Genomic DNA, 12,500 nt, shown 5'->3' with positions numbered 1-12,500 from the left:
CTCAGTTGCGTACGCGCGATGACGAAAAGCACTGTTAGTCATTCAATTCAATCTTAATTTCAAACAAGCCGAATAAAGCACGTATTATAGATATTAAATAAAGGAAACAGAACAAACAAATCCATACAATCGGCGCACTTGGGGAAGACCTCGGTCATATCGTCCTAAAATAATGAGTTTCCATTTACTCGTTCCTTCGCAGTAATCGTAGCAGGCGATGATAGCCATCAGCATGATCGTCATCTTCGTTCAAGTCAAAGCTGGCTTGATGCGTGTCTTCTTGCGCTTCAGTCCTGTGCTGTCCGATTTGAGCGATCGTTTCTTCTTCAGCAGTTTCTTGCTCGCATCGCCTCCCGTTGATTTGGTCGATTTCGCCAGCTTCGGTTGCTTCTTGGCTTTGGCCGTGCCCACCGTCGTGCTGCTCGTCATCGTTCCGATCGTGTTGGATTTGCGACATTTTCCAGCAGCACCACCGTTACTGCTATCACTGCTAGCGGTAGTAACCGATGTGACGTCAAGGAGCGAAGGTGAGCCACCGGCAACCATCAGTAGATCTGCGTCGGTCACGGTACCGCCGGTGGTACCAGTACCAGCGGAACCGGCTCCGTATGAGCAGCACGGTGTAGCATCGAAGCTATCATCACACTGCATATCGTCCACATCCAGAAGCTTCGATTCCGATTTGACCTTCTTCGCGGTGATCACGCTTGGAGCAACTACTGCCGCACCAGGAACCGCAGTGAGAAAGTTGGGCAACGAGCTCGAACCGACCACATTGCCAAAGGTTCCTTTGAAGCACAGCTCTAAACCACTTGCGATAGGTCCACCGGTCGTTCCAACGCTGCCACTACCAACGCCTGACACTTTGATCTTCTTGCGAGGCACCTGGTGCTGTTGTTGCTGCGTTTGCTGTTGTTGCTGGTCCTTGGCGGTACGCAGCACGAGCTCCTGTAGCTTCTTACCATTACCCGGGACCGTTACAACAGCAGCTCCGGTTCCCGTAACACTGCCACTCACATCGCAGAGTACTTTTTGTTTCTTTTTCCCAAAAACTCCGGCACCTCCTTTGCGCGATATTTTTCCCGCCTTGCCGTGCGAAACTGTCGAGCCAGCCTTCAGAAACGTGTTACGGCCGACTCCGGTTGAACCGGTGGTCACAGCAGCGGCACCGACTAGCGAAGGTCCGCTAGCGGATTGCAGCTCATCACCGATCACTTTGACAACGTTCGTTGCGGTCACTGCAGCGCCTGGCGCACCGCAAGCAGTAGCATTGCCCGGAACTATCCCTTGACTGCCGATAGCAGCGATACAGGTGGCAGCACCGGGCACACCACCGACCACCAGCGCGTTGCTAGCGTTTGCCCACTGTATGGCGTTTTCCTTCGAGATCTCGATCGAATTGGACAGCTGGTTAGCAAGCCGTTTCGCATGTGCCCCCTTCGGACCCTAATCGGTTGGATCCCAGAAGAGGAAGATGGAACAATGAAAGTGCGGAAAAGAAATAGGAAAGAGAATTACAATCAGAATGTGAGGTGTATAACAAGTGCCTGGTACCGGTGAAAATAAGAATCGTATAATCGAATCCCCATAGTGTCAGCAGAGAACTGAGACCAAACCGAAGCAACCCAGCCATGCCTAACCTGCAGCATTGAAGCATCCTCATGAGGAAAGTAACAGTAGGTGATATTAGAAACATGTGCCGAGGAGTAGGACCGGCATACAAAAAAACTATATACAAAACTAATCACCGGAAAACTAAGTGGCAAACATGACGGTACCGACGGAAACGGAAACCGAAACAAACTAAAGGAACACCCATAACACAACGAGAAGAAAGAACGCTTTATTACCAAGTTATGAACTATTGTCATCGCTCTCTTGAGTACTACTTTCTCCACGCGGACATTCCTGCCTGTGACCGTGACTAGAAGCATCGAAAAGGGGAGAGAGCGAGGCGACTGCCTATTTCGGGCGTTGCAAATTAAGACACTCGCGAATCATCAAACAACACAAGTCATTCACGTTCGTTTTGGTTGAACACAATAAGAAATTGCAAGATTGACGGTTTGCAGATCAGGAGAAATCGCAAGCTGTGCACTTCTGGCGCGATTTGGTGTGAGGCGCATCATGTTAGTAACTTGGCAGTAGCGGAAGCAGCTGCTACAACTGTGACCAACTGGCTAATGGATAGTAGACTGCGCACAGTGGCAATAGTGGTAGAACTTCCTCATATTCCGGCTGGTCACAGAGTTGGGTTAAATAAGGACACCGGCACCTCCCTACAACGGGACAACACTACAACCAATCGTAACTTATAATATCACCACACTGGAGAAAGAAAGAGAGAGAGAGAAAGAGAAAGGGAAGCGAGGTAAGGAGGAAAAGAAAAAGGGGGAAATGAGAAACAACACACTAGGAAAACGGGGTGAGAAACGATAAACTAGGACCAAGTGGAAGAAGAACACAAATAAATCCTTTGGAAAAAACAATAACAAAAAGAGAATAAACAATAGGGACAACACGCAGAGACCAGGAACAGCCAGCTTCTCTCAAGCCACCTGCGGTTGCTGCTGATGCTGGTGCTGCAGTAGGGCATGATGGTTGTTTTGCTGTTGGTGTTGTTGGAATGCATCGGCAAACAGTAGGGCCGCTCGCGGACAACAGATTACCTTATTGGTGACGCGCGCCTTCGATGATCCGCGCTCGATTTCAATACGCAGCGCATTGCGGAGCCCCTGCAGCGTACGAAACTCGCAATTCGGCAACCGGGACAGTGGGTTCGAGTTGGTGAGATCAAGTATCGAGGGACCGAGTGCTCTTCCGACCTGCAACGTGAGAACTGGTTTAGAAGGTACAAGTCATGCAACGGTGTGTCTAGTCAACTAACCTCCTCAAAAACACCGGGCGTGTACTTCGGTGGGACGAGCGTATGTGTTGCTTTGGCGACAATCTCTTTGCCCCGAGCAGGCAAGATGTTGACACACTTGCCCGTGTTGTAGTTACATTCCAGTGTGTAGCTCTTGATCAGTCCGGTACACTTGTACACCGCCACGCGACCGGAACCTTCTTTCGACAGTCCATCGCGCTTACCCCTGAGAAACAGAAAACAAGAGACAACGTAGATGCACATTATGGCACCAAATCGACCGCCACTGCTACAAATCCTCCACTTTCACCTACTTGTAGTACATGTTGCGTTCGCTAAAGTTGCATGCATCAAAGTTGAAGTGCAGCGAGTTTAGACTCATGAGACGTGGCAGGAGCATACACTCCACCGCCTCGGCGGTGCTAGGCAGATGGTTGCCGTACATAAAAACTCCCTTCTTCGAGGCATGTCCATGCAGGTCGAGGTACATGAACAGATTGCTCCGATCCTCGATCACCATCCGCTCGTTACGTTCATCCAGTTGCTGCGTCAGAAAATCGAGACTTATGTTCAGCTGACGTTGGGGTCCACCGCCCGGATTGAGGTACTCGTTGCGGTGCGATCGATAATGGCTTCCACTGCCACCGTACAGTAGCGAGGACGTCGCCGATGACACCGTTGCCAATGGTTGTGTTTGTGGCGTTTGCGGCCGTGACTTTCCTCCCATTGTCTCGCCAAGGATGGCAGTACGGGCCACAGCAGCACCTCCAGCACCAGTACCGATGACGGATGAGCAACAGGACGAGCTTGCAATCGATTGGCCCGATGCCTGCTGTTTACTGGAGGCACCCTTTTTAAACGTTCCCAAGGCGAGCTTTGGCCCAGCAGTACCACCGCCGCCAACCGAACCGATGGCGGCTGCTGCACTCGCACCCGTGTGATGATGATGGTGGTGAAGGCCATGATGATGGTGATGATGATGGTGATGGTGATGGATGATACAGTCTTTCAGCTTTAACGTGCCACCACCAGTCGGCGTTACACCGATAAACTGGGGTTTGTTGAGCGAATGGTGCTGCTTGTGGAAGGTCCCTTTGCCTCCTTTACCGGAATCAACCTTCGCTTGAACCGATTTCTTGCTACCAGTGCTCACGATACTGAGGCTGGAACTACTGCGACCAGCGATCGCTGGTCGCACGGACGCCACCGGTGGAGCTTCACTAACGATCGGGTTCAGCTCCGGTATAAGCTTTTCGGTGAACGCTTTGGTCGGAGCTAACGTTGAATTAGCTACCGCTGTGGTGGTGGTGGTATTGACGGTGCTTAGTGATGCATCAGTTGTGGTAACGCTGGCGGTAGTTGCTGTTTGTTCCTGCTGCTGTGGCCCTTCTTCCGGTTCGCCCACCGGACTGCCGGCAGATGAAATACTGGACATGGTGATGACTTTCGATGAGGTGCTCGCTTCACTAAAACCAGAATCGGACGCCGGTGGTGTATCCTGCTCGATAGAATCAGATTCTGCAATGAAGGAACAGAAGAAAAAGGATTAAAAACTGATCGTTCGATTGTTCGATAAGCCAGCCATGAATGGTCGAGGGGGGGATTCCATTTTCAGAAAGCATGCAATACTACTAGCCAACCCAACTAATATAATCGGAGACAGAGACCAGAAATGAGAGAAACGTGGAAGAGACGTGTGAGTTCGATTAGTCTGTGTTGAATATTGTTTCCATTGCCACGTGATGACCAGGACCACATTTTCCTAATAGCCACCACCACGTGACTCTATTGCTAGGAACCCAGACGCCAATTCTCAATACAGCAACCCCCGCGAGACCCACAAGGAGACGGATGAGCGAAAAAATGATGAATGCTCCCTCCCCCTCTCTCTCTCTGTGTTTCTGTTGGCCTACCATCAGTTAGTGGCGACACATTCGTCAGATCCGTTGCAACGTCATCGGAAGGTGTCGGTAGTGGTGGTGATGCCATTGGCAATGGTGAGAAGGGCTGTTGTGGTGTAGTGTTAGCTTGTTTCGTTTCATTGGGACACTCTTCGACAACCGGGGGCAGCGCTATGGTCGGTCGCGGTAAAGCCTGTGCAATCGGTGACAGCTTGCCATCCTTGCCCAAACCCGATGATTTCGAGCGACGGCGACGCAGTATTTTGCCAAACAACTTATCCGACCACGACGATGTCCCTGCAGCGCTAGGTCGTTGTTTTTGTTGCTGTGTTACGGGGGATGCATTGGCAGTGGGTGTTGTAAATGCTATCACCGAACGTTGCTGCTGCTGCTGTTGCTGCAGCTCAATGGTTCGTCGCTTCCGGGTTCCCTCTATCGACAGTACTGCAGCTGAGGTGGAGGACGAGGGAGCCAGTCGTTTTGCAGCGACGGCAATTGGAGCGATCGGAGTGATAGTGTTGCCTGCACCGGCACAGGGCACGATCAATGAGGGGAGTTTAGCTTTGTGATTGTGTGTATTAGTAGTAGTAGTAGAAGTATTAGTAGTAGTACTTCGATTCTGGCTGGAGTTAGTGGTAGTAGTGCTATTGATCGGCGGCCCCATGATGGCCGCGATACTGGCAGGGGGTGGAACACGTCCGGCAATAATCGACGAGATTTGTCTACCTTTTTTCACAGCGATCACTGTCGTTGTACCAACACTCGTTGCTGGTGCTGATGATGCAACCGTGCTCGTCGATCCTTCGGTACCATCTGCTGTGTTTGGTTCACCTTGGCTGACGATGTTCGGAGGACCTCCTACAGCCGCCGGATGTATCGATTCGGGCGATGAACTTTTCTTTTCCTGCTCCAGCTCGTATGGTTCCACTTCGTCCGTTCCCAGATGATAGTATCTAATCGAGAAGAAGTGAGGAAAGTGTTACTGATCATCCACAAGGCCCGAGTAACGAGGGCCCAAGGAACGCTTTGCTTACCTAATGAGTTTACGTGCTGCGTAGATCGCTGGCTGCGTTTCGTGACACGGACCAAGGTACACCCGGTTCAAATTTTGACCCCGGGTATCCGAACGGTACAGTCCATTGTAAACACCGTCTGGATTTAGGAACGGGATCACCTTGAACACGTACATGCGCCGAAGCGTCTGCGAAACGATACTCTTCCGGTCGAGCAGCATACTCAAGAAGCCATTCAGTACAAAGCTGGCCGGCGTTTCGCCCGGATGTACGCGCGACGAGATGAACACAATCTTCTTGTCGCGAAACGTGTGGCACCGTTGGGCCTGCTCATCCGGAAAGAGATTGCGCAAACGTGGCTCCCGGGCCGTCTGGATGCCGTGGAAAGAGCTGATCGTTAGCAGCTCTATTCGTCGATGTTCGACCGAGTGGGTGAGCAGCTCGCGACAGTAATAGATTTCATCGCGCTGATCAACACCTTTCGAGTCATCATCTGTGGTAGTCGCCGCTGTATTCATTGGTGCAACGACATTCGCGTTGCTGGTGCTGGTACTGCTTAGCTGCTGGTGGAACGATGGTAACTTCAGTTTGCTACTGGAGGATGTGGACGACGACGCCACTGGTCCCCCTCCCTGTGGTAACTCGATCTTCACCTTATTTACAAGATTTGTGATCTGCTGCATCGACTCGGATGTATTCTCATCGATCACCATACCCGATGGTTCGCGTTTCGTCGTCTTTTGCAGCGTGGCACCGGTCGAGTCGGGCGCCGGTGTCGACTCCGATGCGTCAGTAGATGGTTTCGGAGTTCCGATTGCCGTACCATCGCGAGCCGTCTCGTCAAACGACTCGGGACTGGTACGATCGATTCGTTCCATTTTTGCCAACTTTCCCTTCCTTCTACTGCTCGACTGTTTCGTACCTTCACCGGGGGTTGGCGTTGTGCTAGCCGTTGCGCCAGCGACACTGCACGTGTCATACTTTTGCGATACATCGTAAGCCATCTTGTTCAGCTCGAACGGATGGCGACCAAACTTGCGATCGAAGGTAGCCAGCTGATCGAGCAGCTCCGTGTAAGTGAAGGGGAACGTGAACGCGTAGTAGATCCTCGTCTGCTCCGAACCAACCTCCGGTGCTTTGTGCAGAAACGAAATGTAGAACACATCGTTGGTGATCTGTGAAGAAGGGGAAACGTTAACGCCACATGGCCGGATGATCCTTGGTGGATGGTTACACCTACCGAGTAGGATGGCTTATCTTTGATCCTTTCCCACCGCCCATTTGGACCCACTTTCGTGACCGGGTGCATGCCCTGGCTGAACAGTTTCGCCTGTTTGTTCAGATTCATCACGTTAAACTTGACGATCTGGTTCGGTCGACCGCCCGTCACCGCAAAGTGGAACCAGGTACGGTTCTGATTCTCGTAAGGTGTGCCCGCACAATCGGGCCGTGTCCACAGATTGAACTCGATCTCCACCAGGGGATTTTCGGTTGCGTGCGGTGTCGGTGAAGGTATCGGAAGGCCGAACCCAGTGGTGCTCCCACTGTTACCGGTAACTCCATGCTGCTGATGCAGGCCAACGCCGAGCGTTGCTGCTACGATTGCCGAAGCACTCGTACTGGTAGCGGTGATAGTGCTGTTGCTCACCACGCCACCGCTGCCACCGCCAACACCGGAACCGATAATGGGAACACCGCTGATGGACGCGACGACGTTCGATGATCCACTTCCTGCTATCGTGCCTAGACCAATCGGAACACTCGATACCGTGTTGCCAACGATGCCGAGTCCTGGGAGAAAACAAAGGAAAACACAGAATTAGGTTATTTATTTGTAACATTGCCCCCCCCCCCCCCCCCCCCCCCCGTCTCGCTCCTCGCGCTCCGGTAGCCGGCTATCCTTCCGTAAGATTTAGTACCACAAACGGTAACGATAAATTCGAAGGTATTGCAAGGTTTTTTCTGCTTTTTTTCGCTCCCACTCTCCACTGGCTTTCCAGCGCATGGGCTATCGGATCGATTTAACTTGCGTTGGCGAGGTGCGGAGCGGCGAGAACCCCGAAAAATGGGTTCGAACGATATCCGCGTTCTGAGACAGCCTACTTTTCCCGTTTCTATCATATCAAGCAGTAAGTGGATTGTTGGCATTTAAAAGTTAAATAATCATGTTTTTGACTAATCGCTCTATCATCGACTTCGTTTCGTTTTTGGCTGTTCTGATTGCTTACTCTCTCTTTCCTTCGGTTCCCTGCTCTACTAAATGGCCACGCGCCAACCAGCGCCATCAAATGAAAACAATCGCTAGAATCGATATAGCTATAGTTAGACGCTGAAACACGAAAGTCACGAACGGAAAAGGATGGGATGCTCGAGAACAGCTCCTCGAGGAGCCTCCCCCCCCAAACCGCTTCGCTTCACTCCGGACGTCGCAACACGACGACACGAAGCCGTTCTTTCGGAGTGTCCCAAAAATAAAGATTGCATATTCTGTCACCAACATAACCCCGCCCGCACATGGCAGGCAGCATGTGCGCGACCCCGCGGCTACAGAAAAGGTCAATAAAAAGCGAGAACAAGCCAACTCCCGCGGCTTGCTTATGTAACGTCGCTCGGAAAGCGCCAAGCTGTCGATGCAGCTCGAGTCAACAGGAAGAATCTTTGAGCCCGCTCTGTTGGCTTTCGTTTGGCATGAGGACTGCAAAAGCTGCGAATTCCCTTTCCGTGAGGCGCCACTGCAAAGCGATCAAGAATGTCTCGTTTGACCTCGAGGATGAGGAGAAGGAGAAAGTGTTTGGACACACGAGCCCCGATTGCATTCCTGCTCCCCTGCAACTGCAGTTGCTAGTCTAGTTGCATGCGGTGTGATCGTGCTGTTAGCTTCTTTTTTGTGCTTATCCACTTACCTTCGGCGCACCGGACCAGCTCAACTTTTCCAAGATTTCCCGAATCGAACTTCGAATAGAACGTGTATCCAGCACACTCATAGTTGTCGATCATCATTTTGCTGTTCAACCGAGCACGGCTTGCTGCTGCTGAAACAAATCGACTCCGATGCTGTTTCCACTTTTCGCTCACTAGACACAGCAATTCATCTTATCCAACTGATTTTGTGGGATTATTACAAAAAAGCAAATATCGTAGAGCTGCTAAGAACGGAACAATAGTACACCCGAGCTGTTGGGGAAACGGCAGGATTTTGGCTTTTAGTACAATTCAAAACAATGTGATCACTAGAAGTAGTAGTCGCCGCAGCTCATCCCCACGGCGGTCGCTTTGTAATAAGACGGTGGCGAGAACGGTCCACTAACAACAAGCCTACTACCAACCCGTTCGGGAGGTTGCGCGACTCTCGAGTTAAGAGAGAGAGAGAGAGAGAAAGAGAGCGAGTAGAAAGCAAATACTACTACACAGTATCGGACATAAAAAGTGCACCCAGCTAGTGATTGTCGTTTCGGAATGTAATTTACTATTTTCAAACAAATGTTAAGGGTTCTTGTACCGTTTCCTTAGTTTGTTAGATAAATCTAGCATGAAGAGAATGGAAATTGGAATCTCTCCAGCAAATATGCAAAAAAAAACTTTACTCTATCAAACTTCATCCAATCGTGGAATCGTAAAGCAAAGATTACGGAATAAAAGAGTACTTCCGTGGAACATTTATAAAATATGCTTCCTTGCTTGCTCTGGGCTTAGAATTTAAACAGCCACGAATTGTGCAACAAATAACAAAATAAATATCAACTGCCTTGGTATGTTTTTTTTTGTTGGATACTGTACATTCGCTTGTGGTGGGTGGAACGAGAAAACGTGAAGAAGAGAGAGAAGAAACCCTTTTTCTTCTTCTTGCACTTTTTCGAAGGCGTATCAGCTATCTCCGCCGCCGATAGCCGAGGGGGTAGAATGGGATGCTAATTCTCTTCACTTTAATCATACGCCTGAAACGTAAACAAAACATCGGGGCCACCGGAATCACCACATCTGGGGCCCGTATCGCCGTTGTTGGACCGAGTCGTCCCGAAAACTAGCCCAACCGAGTGGGATCTCTTATTTTAGAAAAATTCGATAATCTTTCCTCCTTTGTCCACAAACTGCTATACATTAAAAACGTAAAGAGATTCACACAGAAAGTGGTCACAGAACAGCGAACAAATCGTTCGGGCACTGAGATGACTTCATCACTTTGCACAGAAGACACACCCGCACTGGTCCATGACGACACGGCCCGCGATCCCCCTGTTATTTGGACATCACACCCAACCACAGGCAATCGATTTCTTTTGCTCGGAACCTGGTCCAGGTCGTCACCAGCCTCGGTGTGAATCGGCCATTCCGAAGGAACCCAACCGTTCACCGAATCTCCACTTTCCCAGCACCTACTGACGATTCACATTTTCACCAACGCTTCCACGCACTACTATGACTCCACACATTTCTCCATTTGCTGCTTTTTCAAGCGAGAAAATAATATTCCTCTGGAGTTGGATCTCCCCGAGTAGCAGCAGCAGCAGCAGAGGCTGTGACCCCTCTTTGTTCGTTCGGTTTTTCCTCCTTTCCTTTACGGGACACACAATTTCCACCTTACCACACGGGTCGTTCACGGTCGCGTACAATTCCGGGATCCGGGACACCGTTTTCGTGCCACTTTTCACTTCTTTTCGGGCTGGGCAATCTGTTTTATTTGGGAGACGAAAAATGGAAAACCCGAGATGCCCTCCACGATAGTTCCCCGAATATTATTCCAGACTGACGTAACCGGCTGGCTGCACTGCTCGGGTCCCAGATAGCCAAAGTGATCTAAATCCGCTCACGTCGCTGTCAGCCCGACAAAGCGCGAAAAGTGGAGCGTTTATTATTTTTCCCTCGTTGACCTCGTCCTCGCCGCCCAAAGTGCAGATTAGTGTTGTCGCGACAAAGAATCGCTAATTATCGGAATTTCGCACGAATTACCTGTGTTCTGTTACCACGGCCACGATCCGTTATTAAAACGCCACAGCAACGACCGCCAGCTACGATCGCAAGTAGGTTAGTCGAGGGATCTGAACGAGCAGCGGTGGGACTCCCGGCACGACGACGTCGGCAGACCCTCGTAGGATATTTCTAGAAACCGTGCCACAGCTTGGCGGCCTGGTATCCGCTCTAATAACCTCACACACACACAAGATGGCCAAAGTGCACATAACCAACGTGGTGGTGCTGGACAATCCCAGTAGCTTCCTGAACCCGTTCCAGTTCCAGCTCACGTTTGAATGTATCGAAAAGCTAGAGGAAGATCTCGAGTGGAAGATGATATACGTCGGTTCGGCGGAATCGGAAGCGTTCGATCAGGTCCTAGACACGATCTACGTCGGTCCGGTACCGGAGGGTCGTCACATCTTTGTATTTCAAGCGGAACCACCGAACGTGAGCCGTATCCCCGAGCAGGACGCCGTTGGTGTGACGGTGGTGCTGCTGACCTGCTCGTACCGCAACCAGGAGTTTGTGCGCGTTGGCTACTTCATCAACAACGAGTACGCGGATCCGGAGCTGCGTGAAAATCCGCCACCAAAGCCCCTGTTCCACAAGATGACCCGCAACATACTGGCCACGAAACCGCGCGTAACACGGTTCAAGATCAACTGGGATGATACGCCGGCGAACGGTGTGGCCGGACCATCGAGTGGGCTGGACGGTGAGGTAGCGGCCAACGGAATCCATGATCATCACCATGGTGAAGGCAACGAGGGTGACGACGATGACGATGATGAGCAGATGGACGCCGGCTCGGACAGTAACTCGCAGCAGCAACACTCACTACATCATCATCCACCGGCGGAGCACGATGAGAACAGCATTGCCCTGCCGCCAACGGAGATGCCCGAGTTCAACGAAAACTCCAACTCGCTGGCAATGGAGTGCTGAATAACGTTGCCGGTGCTGCGGGCGATCGTAGTCTGATCCCGCACCCTCGAGATCGCGAAAGTCAATTTCCCGGGCGAGTGGGTGGGATGATAGTATAGGTTCTACCTGCTGAAGCATAGCAATTAGTAATTGAGTAATAATCTATTGTTTGCCAAAATTTGTTTGAAGGATTACAAGCTCGCAAGGGCTCGAGCATGAAGAATTTCGAATGAGCTGGTGACTCGCCCTTTTGCTAGACATGTTTGACCGATATTTGCCAACCATCTTTTGTCTTTCCGTTTACGAGGCGTGTCCTTTTTTTGTCCTGAATTCGTAACTCCAAATCGATGTCGATGGAGTCGCCACCCGAGGTGTGACTTGGAGCTTTGGGGATACCAGCATCAAACAATCATTGGTTCCTACGATCGATTTATCGAAGTTGTTCTCGTGCATGAAATGTTTAGCGGAGCAGCGTTTCATTTTCTTATTCGTTTTCACCTTACTTCTTTTTTGTTTAGCTGAAAAAGGTGCCCAGTAATGTTCACAAAAAGGAAAGGAAACATGTAAAAAACAAGCTCGCTCGCTTGCCTTTTGTAAATAGAGTAGCTGCTCGTGAACGAACGAACATTTGAGCAATCAATCACACTATCACACAAACAATCATTAAATAGAACTGAGGCAGGAAGAAAAGCGAAAGAAGTAGAAGAGGAGAGGGTCACAGATGAATCTGAGTAACATAAATGTAAGATTTTTTGAAAAAAATAAAACCGATTAAATGAAGTTGGAAAAAGAAAGACGCTAACCCAACATGGCAACCGATGGTGTACTGTTTTGCATCCGACG

The 12,500-nt window shown here is 50.4% G+C and overlaps 3 protein-coding genes across 5 annotated transcripts in view; 2 read left to right on the top strand and 1 right to left on the bottom strand.

The window, feature by feature from the left end:
* LOC126575441 (uncharacterized) overlaps positions 1-10,502 on the bottom strand; it is a 10,766-nt gene extending 264 nt beyond the window's left edge. Inside the window, exons 1-9 of one of the 3 annotated variants that reach the window (XM_050236139.1) lie at positions 10,363-10,502; positions 8,684-8,954; positions 7,021-7,571; positions 5,802-6,955; positions 4,780-5,720; positions 3,181-4,384; positions 2,888-3,092; positions 2,670-2,825; positions 1-1,446 (exon numbers count right to left, since the gene is read on the bottom strand). The exon at positions 1-1,446 is cut by the window's left edge and continues 264 nt beyond it. In XM_050236139.1, the coding sequence (XP_050092096.1) occupies positions 250-1,446; positions 2,670-2,825; positions 2,888-3,092; positions 3,181-4,384; positions 4,780-5,720; positions 5,802-6,955; positions 7,021-7,571; positions 8,684-8,780 (5,505 nt within the window). In that variant the 5' untranslated portion in view covers positions 8,781-8,954; positions 10,363-10,502 and the 3' untranslated portion in view covers positions 1-249. Of the gene's footprint in view, positions 1,447-2,669; positions 2,826-2,887; positions 3,093-3,180; positions 4,385-4,779; positions 5,721-5,801; positions 6,956-7,020; positions 7,572-8,683; positions 9,041-10,362 lie in introns of those variants that run through there. The other 2 variants (XM_050236140.1, XM_050236141.1) reach the window with 2 other exon arrangements.
* A 123-nt stretch (positions 10,503-10,625) lies between these two features.
* The window catches only part of LOC126576301 (cancer-related nucleoside-triphosphatase), a 2,645-nt gene continuing 770 nt past the window's right edge, over positions 10,626-12,500 (top strand). Inside the window, exon 1 of the mRNA XM_050237516.1 lies at positions 10,626-10,802. The gene's annotated coding sequence lies outside the window, so the exon portion shown is untranslated. The remainder of the gene's footprint in view (positions 10,803-12,500) is intronic.
* LOC126576300 (histone chaperone asf1) lies at positions 10,796-12,466 on the top strand. The gene has a single exon (XM_050237515.1). It carries the CDS (start codon positions 10,941-10,943, stop codon positions 11,676-11,678), a length of 738 nt encoding a protein of 245 aa, XP_050093472.1. The 5' UTR covers positions 10,796-10,940; the 3' UTR covers positions 11,679-12,466.

The sequence above is a fragment of the Anopheles aquasalis genome, chromosome 3, assembly GCF_943734665.1.
Source record: "Anopheles aquasalis chromosome 3, idAnoAquaMG_Q_19, whole genome shotgun sequence".
Lineage (NCBI taxonomy): Eukaryota > Metazoa > Arthropoda > Insecta > Diptera > Culicidae > Anopheles > Anopheles aquasalis.
The sequence above is the reverse complement of the archived record's forward strand: the minus strand, read 5'-3'. Positions and strand labels throughout refer to the sequence as shown.